This window comes from Bos taurus, chromosome 15 (genome assembly GCF_002263795.3).
Source record: "Bos taurus isolate L1 Dominette 01449 registration number 42190680 breed Hereford chromosome 15, ARS-UCD2.0, whole genome shotgun sequence".
Classification (NCBI taxonomy): domain Eukaryota; kingdom Metazoa; phylum Chordata; class Mammalia; order Artiodactyla; family Bovidae; genus Bos; species Bos taurus.
The window spans coordinates 28,095,203-28,111,840 of record NC_037342.1 but is presented as its reverse complement, the minus strand read 5'-3'; the positions used below and the strand labels follow the sequence as shown (position 1 = coordinate 28,111,840).

The 16,638-nt window shown below is 52.8% G+C and overlaps 1 protein-coding gene across 1 annotated transcript in view; it reads left to right on the top strand.

Annotated features, from left to right (window-relative positions):
* Positions 1 to 16,608, top strand: part of DSCAML1 (DS cell adhesion molecule like 1) — a 366,160-nt gene extending 349,552 nt beyond the window's left edge. The window contains exons 21-33 of the mRNA XM_002693002.7: positions 653 to 806; positions 3,017 to 3,134; positions 3,510 to 3,673; positions 4,066 to 4,164; positions 4,863 to 5,051; positions 5,435 to 5,722; positions 7,832 to 7,987; positions 10,051 to 10,081; positions 10,230 to 10,348; positions 10,651 to 10,803; positions 11,425 to 11,619; positions 13,424 to 13,735; positions 15,566 to 16,608. Coding sequence (XP_002693048.1) covers positions 653 to 806; positions 3,017 to 3,134; positions 3,510 to 3,673; positions 4,066 to 4,164; positions 4,863 to 5,051; positions 5,435 to 5,722; positions 7,832 to 7,987; positions 10,051 to 10,081; positions 10,230 to 10,348; positions 10,651 to 10,803; positions 11,425 to 11,619; positions 13,424 to 13,735; positions 15,566 to 16,041 — 2,454 coding nt within the window. The 3' untranslated portion in view covers positions 16,042 to 16,608. The remainder of the gene's footprint in view (positions 1 to 652; positions 807 to 3,016; positions 3,135 to 3,509; positions 3,674 to 4,065; positions 4,165 to 4,862; positions 5,052 to 5,434; positions 5,723 to 7,831; positions 7,988 to 10,050; positions 10,082 to 10,229; positions 10,349 to 10,650; positions 10,804 to 11,424; positions 11,620 to 13,423; positions 13,736 to 15,565) is intronic.
* The last annotated feature ends 30 nt before the right edge of the window (positions 16,609 to 16,638 follow it).

Below are 16,638 nucleotides of genomic sequence, written 5' to 3'. Positions count from 1 at the left end.
AAATTTTTATAGATTTATATAACCTACAAATATATACGGTGATCTATACCACTAATAATCATTAATAAAGTGCTGCCCCGTGAAACTCTCGTAGTTCTCTCTCCCTCCCCTTCCTCCCCAAGAATGGGGGGGGGGGAGGGGCAGCGGGAACAGGTGGTAGGAATGAAGGAGACATTAGGCAGTAGGGCTGGCAGGTGACTCTGAGTGGGGACAGGCTGGGGGAGCCTGTCTACAACCCTAATAAGGCAAACGCAGTCATTTAGCTTCTTAGAGACTCCCTTTTCTCAGGGTTTTCCTGGGATCCCCCCCAACCTCCATTCTCCCTTCTCCTGTCTCCCTCCATCTCTCACCCACCCGAAACACTCACATTTCTTGGCCTGAAGCCATCACAGCCAGCGACTAGATCAGTCCAAGAGGTGAACTGAAACTGACCCAGCAAACCGCCAGAGCCGGCCCATCAGTGCCCAGGGCCAAGTCCAGGGCAAGCTGTTCAGTGTTGCTCCAAAACCAGAAAGGGCCAACTAGGCAGGATCCTGTCTCCACCGCCCATCGCCCTGGCCATTGCCCCCACTGAGCCTAGGGCCCCCAGGAAGAGTGGAGGTGGAGACCCAGGGGCCTTGGCTCTTAGAACGCGTTCGCCTCTGCCCCGCAGGCACCCAGCGAGTATGAGACAAGTCCGGAGCAGCTCTTCTACAGGATCGCCCACCTAAACCGCGGGCAGCAGTACCTGCTGTGGGTGGCCGCCGTCACCTCCGCCGGCCGGGGCAACAGCAGTGAGAAGGTGACCATCGAGCCTGCTGGCAAGGGTGAGCAGCCTGGGGCGGGGGCTGAGGGCAGAAACTGCCAGAAGGCCCCTTCTAGAATGACGGTTCTCCCCAACACGAGTTGTCTCCCTCCACCCTGTCTGTGGCCTGGCTGTAAGGAGCTGGCTGGCCGCTTGCCTCCCTCCTGCACCCACCAAGACTGGGCCTCTGCTGCCCCCTGACTCCCAGAAAGGCTCACAACAGGCTCAAGGCCATGCCAGTAGTCGGGGCACCCAGCAGAATGCACCTTGGTCCCCCACTCCAGAATCTTCTCTGGGGGTGAAAGAAAGGGGTGTTAGCCCCACCCCCAGCTCAGCTCCTCCAGAGGGGGTGGAGTTGGGATATGCTGCTTCCATGGAGCAGAGGGCTGCAAAGACAGCCCCCTCATTCCAAAGCCTGGTCATCTCAGGCTGACATGATCCCACTGGTCACAGACGTTACAGAGGGCATGCCTCGAAGGAGGCTGTGGGCTGGGTGGGGTGCACGGGGTGAATAAGAACATAACTGCTCTCAAGGGTGCCCCACTGAACCCCTGACCTGGGCATAAGTGTGGCATGGGGGCATGTGTACCCCTACTCTACAGGCAGTGATAGTTCTGAGGCCTCAACCCAAGACCAAGACTGAGGCCACCTCACAGAGCTGCCAGGCTCCCCCATGCCAACCCTGCGGCACGGGATTTAGCCACACAAGCCTGAGACTTCGAGCTTCTACCTTGACTCTGGGCCTCCCTGGGCCCTCCCTCCTGGCCCCGCCTCCTCCCACAGCCACAAGTGTCTATAACCCTGAGGCCCCAAGCCCTGAAGCAGCTGCCTCAGCCTAACCCCACTCCAGGGGTAACCAGCTTCCTTTGGATGAGATACAAGAGGCGTCAGCCCTCCCCGCCTCAGGCTCGGAGTCAGCGGGCACTGAATGGAGGGCCTGCAGCTGCCCTGCTGCGAGGGTTGTCATCCCATTTTCCAGGGGACACTCTGAGGCAGGGTAGCACAGCCCTCAAACACAGCAGAGTGGTGGGCCAGCCCTTCTGGCTCCAATTTGGGGGCTCTTTCTACAAAGCCTCAAGTTTCTTCCCTCCCCTGACCCCTCCTCCCAGTGGTGCTGCCAACCCCTTCTCCTGAACTTATCTCCTTCCAGGAAGGAAAGGACCCAGGACCCCCACCCCCCAACAGACACACACACACACACACACACACAAACACACACACACACACACACACACACACACACACACATACACATCCCCCCACACACACCCACTAAGAGGTCCCAGGAGCCAACCCCAGCCACAGGGCAGAACTGGCTCTAGAACAGTGTCTCTAGAGCTCCATCAAACATCCTTGGCAGGCAGCCGGGGGTTCCTCTAAAACTCCACTTTGAACATGTCACTACTTCCTTGTGAGCCTCCTCGTGAGGTCAGGAGGAAGCCCAGCCTCCTCGAGGTGCCAGCAGAGCCTTGGAAGCTTCTCCTCCCGCTCACTGCTCTGACCCTTACTCTGCTGCCCTCTCTTCAGTCACCCTGGGCTTGGGTCACTCATCCCGGAGGCTGAAGGCCCTCCCGCTCACCATGGGTTTCAGGCCCCCGTGCCTCTCTCAGTTCTATTCCCCCTTCCGACACACCTTCCTTCTCTGCTTACAGTCCATTAACAGTGATGTGATAGTTTCTGGTGGACAGCAAAGTGACCCAGCCAAATATATACATGTATCCATTCTCCACCAAACTCCCTTCCCATCCAGGCTGCTACATAACATTGACCAGAGTTCCCTGTGCTATACAGTAGGTCCTTGTTGGTTATCCATTTTAAATATAGCAGTGTGTACATGTTGATCCCAAATTCCCTGACTATCCCTTCCCCCCATTCTTATCCCCTGGGAGCTAATGAATTCCTTCTTTGACTTCAAGATTCAAGTCCAAGCTTCCAATTGCAGAAGTCGCCCCAGGCCTTCACCTCCTCCACGCCTCCTTCCTGCTCCCAGGGCTATGGTACCTACCCCCACCATAGTATTTTTCACTCTAATGATCTGAAGTGTCTGTCTCCCTCTTAGATGGTAAGCAACTAGAAGACAGGGACTAGACTGTACTCATTCTGTGGCTCCTTAGAGCCTCCTATGATACCTGGTCCAAACAGGTATCTGATAAATGTCTGCTGAATGAACGATTTCCCCTCTGAAAATGAAAACGAACACATGGGGTCCTTTTCATCCTCTCTTCCCTCTAGCCCCAGCAAAGATCATTTCTTTCGGGGGCACCGTGACAACACCCTGGATGAGAGATGTGCGGCTGCCTTGCAATTCAGTGGGAGACCCAGCCCCTGCGGTGAAGTGGACCAAGGACAGGTGTGTGCGGGACCCTTTAGGGATGGTGACCCCCAGAGATGGGCGTTGCAGAAGAGCCATGAAGAGAACTGATGTCCTTCCCTTCCGGCTGACTCAGTCATCTCCAGCCCTGGGGAGGCCCTTGCTGGGTACATGGCTACACCCTCACGTGCTAGCCTGGCCTCCCTGGCTGCCCCTGTCGGCTGCCATGGATCTCCCTTCCCTGGGTGGTTGAAGAGGCCATGGTTACTAGATATCCCCAGGAAGCGCTGAGTGAAAACCAAGAATCTAGGGTCCCGGAGCCAGTGCCTTACTGCTCCCAGCTCTAACTGCCTGCAGACCTAGGGGAGGCTCCGGGAGGGGATGCCTGCCATAAGCCGCCCCCACCCCCCGCAGTGAGGACTCAGCCATCCCCGTGTCCATGGACGGGCACCGGCTCATCCACACCAATGGCACGTTGCTGCTGCGCGCGGTGAAGGCTGAGGACTCAGGCTACTACACCTGCACGGCCACCAACACTGGCGGCTTCGACACCATCATTGTCAACCTTCTAGTGCAAGGTGAGACCCTGCGAAGTGGGCGGGGCTTGAGAGATGAGATCCTGTGAGGTGGGCGGGGCTCTGAGAGGTGGGACCCTTCGAGGTGGGCGGGACTTGAGAGATGAGACCCTGGGAGGTGGGCGGGGCTCTGGTGGGGACAGGGATGGTTAAGCGGGAGGAATTCCATCCAGAGAGAGACAGAGAGAGAAAGAAAGAGACAGAGGGGTTGTCAAATAAAAAAGACCAGCCACCAGGGAGACAGACCCTCGGTGGATCAGAGGGGACACGTGGGAGAGGAGGCAGGAGGGGTAGAGAGGAGAATGAGCAGGAGTGGGGGAGGAAGAGGGCACCCCTGTCCCCCATCATCAGAGGTTAACCCTTTGTGGTGTGGGCTCCTGACTCTCCCCTCACAGTTCCCCCGGACCAGCCCCGTCTGACTGTCTCCAAAACCTCGGCTTCATCCATCACTCTGACCTGGATTCCGGGTGACAATGGGGGCAGCTCCATCCGAGGTGAGGGGGCCTGGATGAGGAGTGCGGAGAATTCTGGGCCGGGGCAGAGGAAGCGCTTCACTTACTCCCACTGCTTGTCCTCATAAGGCTTTGGAAGTGATGGGAAGAGGGGTGGTTTGGACCACAGGGGAGTTACCCAAGCGCCATGGAAAATATACCAGCCTAGACGTCTGAGCTTTAGAACACCCACCCCCGCATTGCCAGTGGTGAGCTGTGTGAACCTGAGGAAGTCTGTTTTCTTCTCTGGGTCTTAGTTTCCAAATCTATAAAATCAACAAATGTTCTAGATACTTGAACTTAAATATGCATATGAATCACCAGGGGATCTTGTAAGAACACAGATTCTGATTCGGGGAGCTGAGAATCTGCATGTCTAACAAGCTCCCAAGTGATGCTTTGGGGCCAGGGGACTGTACACGGAGTAGCAAGGTCTCAATAGGACCCCTTTGAAGTCTCACAGCTCCGGTTTCTGCTCCCCTCCCCACCCTGGCTTCTAAACCCTAACACAAGAGCCGATGGGAGAGAGTCCTACAACTCACCCCAGATCCTTCCAGTTTTGCATCTAATTGGCGTCCACGCCATCCTAACGGCCAAAAGTTCCCCCTGCTGACCCCCTGCGGAGCCCAGTCCCATGACAGCTGTTGGGGGACCCCAGGCCCCGCCCTGCCCCTCCTGAGCCAGGCAAACCTCCCGGCCAGGCTTCGTGCTGCAGTACTCGGTGGACAACAGTGAGGAGTGGAAGGATGTGTTCGTCAGCTCGAGCGAGCGGTCCTTCAGGCTGGACAGCCTCAAGTGCGGCACGTGGTACAAGGTGAAGCTGGCGGCCAAGAACAGCGTAGGCTCCGGGCGCATCAGTGAGATCATTGAGGCCAAGACCCACGGGCGGGGTAAGGCCGGGGACAGGGTGGCAGGTGCTGGGATGGGGTAGAAGGGCACAGGGAAGCACAGAGACTCCAGGGAGACCCCACCTAGTTCCATCGCTGCAGCATCTGGACAAATCATAGTAGGAAAAACTGGCCCCACTTCCCTGCAAGGGGTGGCAGACAGATGGCTCACCTCTTCCTTTTTCCTGCCTCTGTCTTCCTCCTGGACCAGGCCTTGCTCTCCTTGTCCATCTCCCTCTCCTCTTCTTCCTCCTCCTCTGTCCCCTGGAGCATCCCTACTCCCATCCACACCTCCCACTGATCCCCCGGAACCACTGCAGTCCCAGCCGCCCCAGGGAAATCCTTCCCAGTCTCTCTAACCTCTGTCTCTCCCTCTGGCCCCCCAGAGCCCTCCTTCAGCAAAGACCAGCACCTCTTCACCCACATCAACTCCACGCATGCTCGGCTTAACCTGCAGGGCTGGAACAACGGGGGCTGCCCCATCACCGCCATCATGCTGGAGTACCGGCCCAAGGGCACCTGGGCCTGGCAGGGCCTGCGCGCCAACAGCTCCGGGGAGGTGTTTCTGACCGAGCTGCGGGAGGCCACGTGGTACGAGCTGCGCATGAGGGCTTGCAACAGCGCTGGCTGCGGCAACGAGACCGCCCAGTTTGCCACCCTGGACTACGATGGCAGTGAGTCGGCAAGGGCGGGCGGGGGCTGCTGCCGGGGAAGCTGGCCGAGAGGCAGACACGTAAAGAGATAGACAAGCAAATTGAAAAGAGGTATGACTCTAGTCAGGGACAAAGGCAGATGGGTGAGTAAGCAAGCAAAGGACAGGCAAAAGGAGCAGCAGACAAGTAGGCAGATAAGTGGGATGCACCTGTGACCACACAGATGGATAGGCAGGCAGGCAGGTCAGTAACACTGAAGACAGAGGATCTTTGGGACTTCCCTGGTGGTCCAGTGGCTAAGACTCCACGCTCCCAATGCAGGGAGATGGGGCCAGCTTCTATCCTGGTCAGAGAACTAGATCCCACATGCCGCACCTAAGAGTTCACATACCACAACTAAGACCCAGCAAGCCAAATAAATAATAAAATTGAAAAAAAAAAAAATAGAGGGTCTTTGAAGGTGCAACCCTTGCTCTCCATTGCTTTAAAGAGATGAGAGGAGGCAGAGATGTAGTTGATGTCCTGCTCTATAAGAACACTCTGTTAAGATGGTCCATTAGCCAGGATGGGGTAACCTATGCTGCAGTAACAAACACTAAAAGCTTCATGGCTTGATCCAATAAAGATTTCTTACTCTCATAATGTGAGGGCTGGCTAGCCACCATTGTTTCGCCATGTTAGCTAGGCCATCTTGAACATGCAGCTTCCAAGGTCACCAACGAGAGAGAGACAGAAAAGACACAGCAGTTCCTAACTGCCCTGGCCAGGGGGTGCTGGACACTCATCGTTTCTATTTGCATTCTGTTGTACGTAACTAATAACATGGCTCTAACCTAACTGCCAGGAAGTCTGGGGAATGTAGCTGAGCCCATGGGTGTTTTGGTGAGCACCAGCTGGTATCTGCCACATGTGGATACCTCACACTCATGCACACACATGTTTAAGGCACATAGAAGGCTGAATTCATAGGGACCAGCTGTCACAAGCGTAACTGAATCTACCTGTGTGTTAAGGAAACAGAATAAAAGTGGCATCTCAGGGTATTTGCTCAAAGAAGGAAGACTTCATGAAGATGACTCTTAGCTGAGGTTTTGAAACAAGTAAACATCAGGGCTTGGCAGAAGGCTCTGTCAGCGGGAGAACTCACTCATCACATCTCCTAGCAGCCCCCAGGGTTAGCAGATATCACCCATGGGGGAGAGGGCAGGGAGAGACTGCAGGGTGTTGAGTGGCTTTTGCCCCCATTTGGGGAAGAGAACACAGGATCCCACTGCCCTGACTTCTGTCTCCTGTGATTGTCATCATCACTATCCCTCAACCTTACCAGCTGGATGTGGGAATCTAAGCCTATCAGCTACTCTCTGGAAATGAACACTGAACTCCAACAGGCAGGAGACTATCTCTGAAAGGGTTCAGGATGATTCTAAAACAGGCCTCAGTTCAGTTCAGTTGCTCAGGCATGTCCGACTCTTTGCGACCCCATGAATTGCAGCACGCCAGGCCTCCCTGTCCATCACCAACTCCCAGAGTTCACTCAAACTCACGTCCATTGAGTCGGTGATGCCATCCAGCTATCTCATCCTCTGTCGTCCCCTTCTCCTCCTGCCCCCAGTCCCTCCCAGCATCAGAGTCTTTTCCAATGAGTCAGCTCTTTGCATGAGGTGGCCAAAGTACTAGAGTTTCAGCTTTAGCATCATTCCTTCCAAAGAACACCCAGGACTGATCTCCTTTAGGATGGACTGGTTGGATCTCCTTGCAGTCCAAGGGACTCTCAAGAGTCTTCTCCAACACCACAGTTCAAAAGCATCAATTCTTCGGCGCTCAGCCTTCTTTACAGTCCAACTCTCACATCCATACATGACTACTGGAAAAACCATAGCCTTGACTAGATGGACCTTTAGGAGTCTTTAATATCATATGCAGTATAAAAACTACACAACCATTCATGGCTGTCCTGATGGGACCAGAACTTGGGGAGAGCAGAGGAGAGAGTTGGGGCTCTGACCTGGGAAGTAGAGATTGGAGTAAGACCAAAGGCAGCAAGAGAGGTCCAAGGGCTATGTTGCCCATGAGACTCTGCATAACGCTCGATTCCTAGGGCATCTGACTCCCTTCCTCACCCCTGTTCAGGCACCATCCCGCCCATCAAGTCTGCACAAGGCGAGGGGGACGACGTGAAGAAGCTGTTCACCATCGGCTGCCCGGTCATCCTGGCCACACTGGGGGTGGCGCTGCTCTTCATCGTTCGCAAGAAGAGGAAAGAGAAGCGGCTGAAGCGGCTCCGAGGTAGGCGAGTTTCTTTGTGCTTCCTCAGCTGCGCTGGCCACTCTCCACTGGCCTGGAGCACTGTCTGGATGAGAGAGGGTGTCCATGTCCCCTTGAAGGGAGCACTCACTCCAGCCTTCTGAAACCTCCTTAGTTGTTCACTGCTGCTTCCTCTGTGTCCCTAAGACTTTGTGCCTGCCCTCACCAGGTTGACTTTTAGTGGTCCACACTGGTAAAACCATGTTGCTGGTTAAGACAGTTGAACAATTCCATAGTTGGTTGGTAAATACATGTTCCCTTCCACCCTGGATGCTCCATTCTCTCATATAGGACCTCTGCAACTTTCCTAGGGCCCAGCCACTAAAGACATGCAAGTGGTCTCTAGGATCTTGCTCAGCTTTGACTGAGCTGTTTCCATGCCTTGTCAGGTGTTAAATATTTTTAGTATCCTCCCCTGTCCCAACACCTGATACCCTGGTCTGGCATGAATGGGCTTGATTTACCCAAGACCAACTAGTTTCTAAATAAATGTCTGTTTATTTATATTTATTTATAAATATAAATTTATAAATATAAAATTATATTTATAAATATATTTGGAATATATTTACTGAGTATGTGCTATATTGTAGATACTGCCAGACATTGGAGATATAAAAATGAATGAGAAAGAGCAACCCATGCCCTTACAGAGTTCAGAGCCAAGGCACAATAAGAGCACAAAAGAGGGGATAACTAAGGCTGCCTAGGGTATTTAGGAGTTGGGTGGATAAAAGGTTGGTTCAGTGGGTGGTTGATAGTTGTTAAGTGGTTGGATGGATGGATGATTGGATGTCTGATGGATTGATAGTTGAATCACTAGATGGTTGGCTCCATGGAGGATGGATGTATATTTGAAGAACAGATGGATGATAAAATGGATAGATGATTGTATGGTTGTATAAATGGATGGTTGGATGAATGATTGAATAGATGAATGGATAATTAGGTGAATGGTTGAATAGATGCTTGGATGGGTTGATAGCTGAATGGATGAATGGTTGGCATTCATTGGGAAGCCCATCAAACATCCAGTCATCCATCCATCCAACCATTTAAAAACCATCAACCACCCACTGAACCATCCATTTATCTACCCAACTCCTGGTGGGTAGATCACTGGATGAATGGATCAACAGTGGATAGATCAATAATAAATGGATGGATGGGTGGCTAGATAGATGGTTGAATGTATTCATAAAGCTAGATTCCCTCTAACCAGTCATTCTCAGTTATCAGAAGTCTAGTGGATTACCCATGTTCTTTGTTTCTCCTCTCTTGTCGATTCCTAACCTTAGAGTCCTAAGTCTATTCAGGGTCCCTATGAGATAAAACAGGCTCCCTGAGTGGCTCAGTGATAAAGAACCCACCTGCCAGTGTAGGAGACATAAGAGATACCAGTTCGATCCCTGGGCCAGGAAAATCCCCTGGATAAGGGCATGGCAACCCACTCCAATATTCTTGCCTGGAGTATCCCATGGACTGAGGAGCCTGGCGGGCTGTGGTTCATAGGGTTGCAGAGAGTCCAACACAACTGAAGCAATTAGCACATGCATGCATGAGATAAAACAGTGACCTTCAAATCCATCCATGACTTTTGGGGACAGATGCCCTAGAGAAGGAAATAAAACTTTGGCTGATGTCATCTGGAGGTGCCCACTGACCACCTATACTTCATCCTCGACTCTCTCCTCTCTCCAACAGATAACTGAGGATAGATCTACCACTGATGCCTATTTCCAACCTGCTGTGATGTCTTGTTTGATTAGAGTCAGTTCAGGAAGCAGATGGAATACTTTATATACTGTCTCCCTGTTAGATAAAAGTCTGAGGAAAGGAAAACAGACCTGAGTCAAATCCTGAATTGGGAGCAGTGAGACCTTACCATGTTTTGGATTGTCTCCAAGGTCCTTACATTTCTTCCCAGGAGACCAGCCCTGGCCCCATTTTAGGGAATTCTCTCTCCTTGCTCCCCATGCCTCTTCCAATTCTGATCCTGCTCAGACCCCATTCTCACTCAGTCCCCTCTCTCTACTGTTTTGCAGATGCAAAGAGTTTGGCAGAAATGTTGATAAGGTGGGTGTCACATCGCTACTTCCTCTCTCCTCCCATTTCCGTCCCCTCACCCAGGGTAGAGGCTTCTGAGACCCCACTATCCTGCAAAACCTCTCCCCCAATCCCTTGTGGCTGCCTTGTCACCCACCTCCAGCCCTTCTCCCCACAGCAAGAACAACCGAAGCTTTGACACCCCTGTGAAGGGGCCACCCCAGGGCCCACGGCTACACATTGACATCCCCAGGGTCCAGCTGCTCATCGAGGACAAGGAGGGCATCAAGCAGCTGGGTGAGTGACAGGTGCCACGAGCTCTGTGTCCTGCTGAGGGGGCTTCCCCAGGCCACATCCCATGAAGGGCAACCACCAGTCCTCAGACAGTGCCTGGGGTTCTGGAAGCAGCCCCATCAACAACTCCACAACCTCAGAACTCACTGCAGCTTCTCTCAAGGACTGGGTTGCCTCCTCTGTTAATGGGGAGACCTTACCTGACCTTTCTTAGGTTCAATGTCAGATAAAGACAAAGAGAAATTTGGGAAGCAAAGATGGTGCCCAAAGGGAAGGATTCCTGCTGATTGTGTTTTCTCCTCCAGGAGATGACAAGGCCACCATCCCTGTGACTGATGCTGAGTTCAGCCAGGCTGTCAATCCTCAGAGTTTCTGCACCGGAGTCTCCTTGCACCACCCAGCCCTCATCCAGAGCTCAGGACCCTTGATCGACATGTCTGACATCCGGCCTGGCACTAGTAAGCACCATCCCCAGGAAGACAGCCCACCTCCCAGATGAGGTTTCTTGGGCACAGCATAATGCAGAGGTGACTTTTTTTTTAAAGGAGGGAGGAGCAGCATGGAAGAATGGAAAGAGCACTGGAAATAGAGTCTAGAGACCTTGATTACAGACCCACTAGCTGTGGCCTTGGGCATATCACTCACCTTATCTCTCTGGGCCTCACTTTCTTTCCCTAGAAATTTTGAGAGGGTTAGTTGTTCTTTCTCTCCAAGGGCCTCTGCATCTTCCGCTGAGACGCTGGACATAAGGACAGAATACATACAGGCCTGTAGGGAATGAATGGACAGTCATGAGGCAGGAGGAGAGGAGGTTACATTCTTCCCAGGCTGTAGAAAAGGTGGGGTGGCCAGGGAGGACTAGGATGCTGCCCACTGCCCGTATCCCTGACACTGCAGCCCCCCTCCTCCGTGGATAGCTCTGTGTTCAGGAAAGGCAGCATGCTCAGCTTTCCCAAGGGAGCTTCTGTGGCTGCTCCTGCCTCCTCCCTTGCTCCCCGCCGCCCTTTCTGGTAAATGCCAGCTGCCCAAGCCTGAGTGGCCGCAGCTGGAGGGTGATAGCTCTTGCTTCCTCTCTGCAGATCCAGTCTCCAGAAAGAATGTGAAGTCAGCCCACAGCACCCGGAACCGGTACTCAAGCCAGTGGACTCTGACCAAGTGTCAGGCCTCCACCCCCGCCCGTACCCTCACCTCCGACTGGCGCACTGTGGGCTCCCAGCATGGTGTTACTGTCACCGAGAGTGACAGCTACAGTGCCAGCCTCTCCCAGGACACAGGTAAGCCCAGGGACCTGGTTCCTGCTCACTCTCCTCAGTCTCCCCCATTCCCCATCTTCTATTTTCCCCACTCCTACCCACCAGCATGGAGTCCAAGGCACCAGTCAGTTTCATTTCCAGCTGGTCACTGACTTACCCTGTGGCTGTAACAAAAATGCTTGACCTAACCGAGCTCTGCTTGTCAAGGATGTCATTTTGCTCTCCCAAAATATGATGGAGAAAATGGTACACATGATGTTTGTTGGAGAAGAGGTTAAGGCTTGCTCAGAGGGTGATGCTTATTATCAAGAACAAAAGCTGTGGGCTTCCCTGGTGGCTCAGTCATAAAGAATCTACCTGCCAATGCAGGAGACATGAGTTCCATCCCTGATCTGGGAAGATCCCACATGCTGCAGAGCAACAAAGCCCATGTGCCGCAACTACTGAGCCTGTCTTCTAGACCCCAGGAGCCACAACCGCTGAGCCCATGTGTTGCAGCTACTGAAGCCTGAGCATCCTAGAGCCTGTGCTCCACAAGAGAAGCCAGCACAGTGAGAAGTGCACGCCTCGCCACGAGAGAATAGCCCCCACTTGCCTGCACAGCAACAAAGACCCGGCACAGCCATAAACAAACAGATTTCAGAAAGAATGAAAGCTGTTTTGCATTTTGTTAGTCAACGATCCCACTTTTTTAATTAATTAATTAATTTTAATTGGAGGCTAATTACTTGACAATATTGTGGTGGGTTTTGCCATATACTGACATGAATTGGCCACGGGTGCATATGTGTCCCCCATCCTGAAACCACCCTCCCATCTCCCTTTGTCCCTCTGGGTTGTCCCAGAGCACAGGCTTTGAGTGCCCTGCTGCATGCATCGAACTTGCATGGTCATCTATTCTACATATGGTAATGTACATGTCTCAGTGCTGTTCTCTCAAATCATCCCACCCTCGCCTTCTCCCACAGAGTCCAAAAGTCTATTCTTTATTATCCCACTTTTGCCACCACCACTACCTTCACAGGAAGAGAGCAGGGTCATGTGAGCCTCATCCACTCCATAGTCAGGCTTTCAGATGGCTACTGGGGTTATGGTTAAGGTAACTGCTCAATCTGGTCTCATTTTCACCCTCTCCCCATAAGCCCACTTTATTTTTTATTGAGCTATAACTTATATATAACATTTCGTTTCAGGTGTACAACATAATGATCAGATATTTGTATACACTGCAAAATGATCGCCACAATAAGTGTAGTTAACATCCTTCACCACATACAGTTTTTTTTCTTATATTGAGAACTTTAAAGAACTACTCTCTTAGTAACTTTCAGATATTCAATGCAGTGTTACTAACTGTAGTTATCATGCTGTGCCTTATGTTCCCACGACTTACTTATTGTATAACTGGACGTCTGTACCTCTTGACCACTTTCACCCATTTCGCCCAACTCCCGCCCCCACCACCACCTCTGGCAACCACTAATCTATTCTCTGTAACTGTGCAGGGGTTTTGTTTGTTGTTGTTTTGGGGTGTTTTTAGAATCCATACATAAGTGATATCATGCTGTATTTGTCCTTGGTTTATTTCACTGAGCATGATGCCCTTGAGGTCCATGCATATCTTCCCAAATGGCAAGATTGCCTTTTTAATGACTGAACACTATCTCACTGTGTGTGATTGTGTTTGTGTGCGTCTTTTTAGTCTATTCACCCACTCACGGACACACAGGTGCCTCTGTATCTTGGCTCTTGTAAATAATGCTGCAGTGAATATGGGGGTGCCACTCATTCCCTTTTAACTTTGTGCCCCCCCCCATCTCCCAAGACAAAGGACGGAACAGCATGGTGTCCACTGAGAGCGCCTCTTCCACCTACGAGGAGCTGGCCCGGGCCTACGAGCACGCCAAGCTGGAGGAGCAACTGCAGCACGCCAAGTTTGAGATCACCGAATGCTTCATCTCCGACAGCTCCTCTGACCAGATGACCACGGGCACCAACGAGAATGCGGACAGCATGACGTCCATGAGCACACCCTCAGAGCCCGGCATCTGCCGCTTCACCGCCTCCCCACCCAAGCCCCAGGACGCTGACCGGGGGAAGAATGTGGCTGTGCCCATCCCTCACCGGGCCAACAAGAGTGAGTGTTCAGACCACCTCCCTTGCTGTGTCCCTGCCTTCCAACCCCCTGAGCCTAGGCTAGAACCTAGCCCTGCCTGCACCCTACCCGCCCGCCCAGCACGGCTCCTTGGCAGTGGGGTATAGTGCAGAGAGCAAGGACTTGGGAGCAAGCAGATCGGGGTTCACGTCCTGTCTCAAATGCTTAATACCTCTGTGACCTCGAGCAAGTCATGGAACCTCTCTGGCCTTAATTTTCTTGTTTTTGAAATGCAAACGAGAGCATATACTTTGCATTGTTATAATGAGCATTAAAAATGTTGTCCATGCCTGGCACAGAGTTAAGGGGCAATCCTGGCAGCTATGTCCATGGTGGTCAAACCTCATGGTGGGCAGTGACCCAGACTGACAGGGAACATCTGATTCCAGGGCCCTGGCCAGAGTATATGCCCTTTGAGGTCAGCAGGGCAGGTCTAGGATAACCAGGGGGAGGGAAGCAAGGGTGCCCACAAGTAGACATCAGGGTCACCATGTGCAAGGCACAGGCTGTCAAACCAGGCAGTCTGGTCTGCTCGGCAGCGTCCTTGCTAAGGGGCCACGCTGAACTAGGGGTTCAGGGTCATCTAGAAAAGAGCACAGGTTAACAGAAAGAACAGAGACCTAGGAGTCCAGCAGCCCTTTACGACTCCCCCTCCCCATCCAGCTCTGTGAATTTGGGTAAGTTACTTAATCTCTCTGAACCTCAGTTTCCTCATTTGCAAAATCCAAGCAGGTATTAATGTATCCAGGGGTCTGCGGGGTCTAAATGAGATGACCTAAAGAGTGGCTGGCATAGTGGACAGGAGAGGGGCCTGTGCACAGGGTGCTCACAGGGCGGAGGGATCAGGATGTGGGGTCCTGGAAGCGTGTCCTGTGGAGGCACTGAGAGAAAGGAGGAACATTCTGCCTGGAGAAGACAGGATGGAGGAGAGGGATGCGGAAACGAAGCGGAGTCAGACGTCTGAACGGAGGCTTGGGAAAGGGAGGAGGCCGGCTCTGGTGGCCTTCAGAGGACAGAATCAGGTTGAATGTGGCGAATTGACAAGGATTGACATTCCTTTCCTTCTCAGGGTATAGAAAAGCTTTCTAACAGCCAGAGCTTTTGGATGACCATGTTTGGAAAATGAGCCCACCCACAGCTGAAGCTGATCAGTTATAGTGAACAATTAACAATAGGGATCAATCTATTGAGCAACACCGTGCCGCTGTATTGCAGCCTTTTCCCTGTGTGTGTTAGTCGCTCAGTCATGTCCAACTCTTTGCGATCCCCATGGACTGACTATAGCTCTCCAGGCTCCTCTGTCCATGGAATTCTCCAGGCAAGAATACTGGAATGGGTTGTCCATTTCCTTCTCCAGGGGATCCTCCCGACCCAGGAATTGAACCTGGGTCTTCCGCACTGCAGGCAGATTCTTTACGCCTGAGCCACCAGGGAAGCCCAACACAGGAAATTTGACTCAACACAGGAAACCTCACCCCGCCCCAACATGGGCAGGATTGACTGACTGACAGCTCTTTCTGGATTCCGTGGGTGGTGGTGCATGGCCTTCTTGGAGCAATTTTTCTGGTTAATTCTGATAAGGAGCCTTTTCCCTACTTTGTCTCATTCCCTCCTCACAAAATTACTGTAGGGAGATGAGGTTATCCCTATTTCATAGATGAGGAAACCAAGGCTCAGAGAGGCCAAGTGACTGATCTTTCCTTGACTGGTTACTGCCTATGGGTGGAGGGACTGGCTGAGGGCTGGGGGCGGGGGAACAGGCTGCTTCCAAGGGGCGTCTGCCGCTGACACCACGCACTTCCTCCCTTCCAGGTGACTACTGTAACCTGCCCCTGTATGCCAAGTCAGAGGCCTTCTTCCGAAAGGCAGAGGGGCGTGAGCCCTGCCCCGTGGTCCCGCCCCGCGAGGCCTCCATCAGGAACGTGACTCGAACCTACCACCCCCAGGCTCGCCACCTGACCCTGGACCCTGCCAGCAAGCCCCTGGGCCTTCCGCACCCCGGGGCCCCCACGGCCGCCTCCACCGCCACCTTACCTCAGAGGACTCTGGCCATGCCGGCACCCCCCGCCGGCCCGGCCCCCGCAGCCCCCGGTCCCGCCCCCGCCGAGCCCCCGGCGGCCCCCAGCACCGCCCCTCCGGCCCCCAGCACCGAGCCTCCGCGGGCCGGGGGCCCACACACCAAAATGGGGGGCTCCAGGGACTCACTTCTCGAGATGAGCACGTCGGGGGTGGGGAGGTCTCAGAAGCAGGGGGCCGGGGCCTACTCCAAGTCCTACACCCTGGTGTAAGGGCGCAGCCGGAGGGCGGCCGCGAGCCTGGACCTGTCTGCACCTCCAGCCCTCACACACCAACTTGGCTGGTTTCCTGCATTATTTATATCAAACTGACAAAAACCCACCAACAAGGAAAAAACAACCCCCTGAGTCATGAACGCCTGTACATAGAACTCTTTTGTACAAATGAAACTATTTTCTTCTTCTCCATGAAGCCAGGGCACAAAGAATTTGACAGTACACGTCAAATCCCCCCACCCCACAAAATCTGCGGGGAGAGATATATACCTATATAGAGGGATAGGAGCACAGCGATGAGCTATATATCTATATATTTCTCCCACCTTATTTTGAGACAGAGGCACAAAGACTCAGCAATTTTTCCCTCCTACTCACCCTCCCTCCGATCTAGGTGGTTTTGACAAAGACCAAGATCCCAACTCAGAGACACTGCATGCGATTTTACTGTTCCAAAAAAAAAAAAAAAACCAGGAGTTGCTTCAATTTGCAGATGCTTATGTGTTAATACCTTTTTCTATGAAAAAAGACCCAGCGCCGTGTGCAATAAAGGTTATGTTTCTATGTGGTCGCTTTTTTCCCATCTGGCAAGGG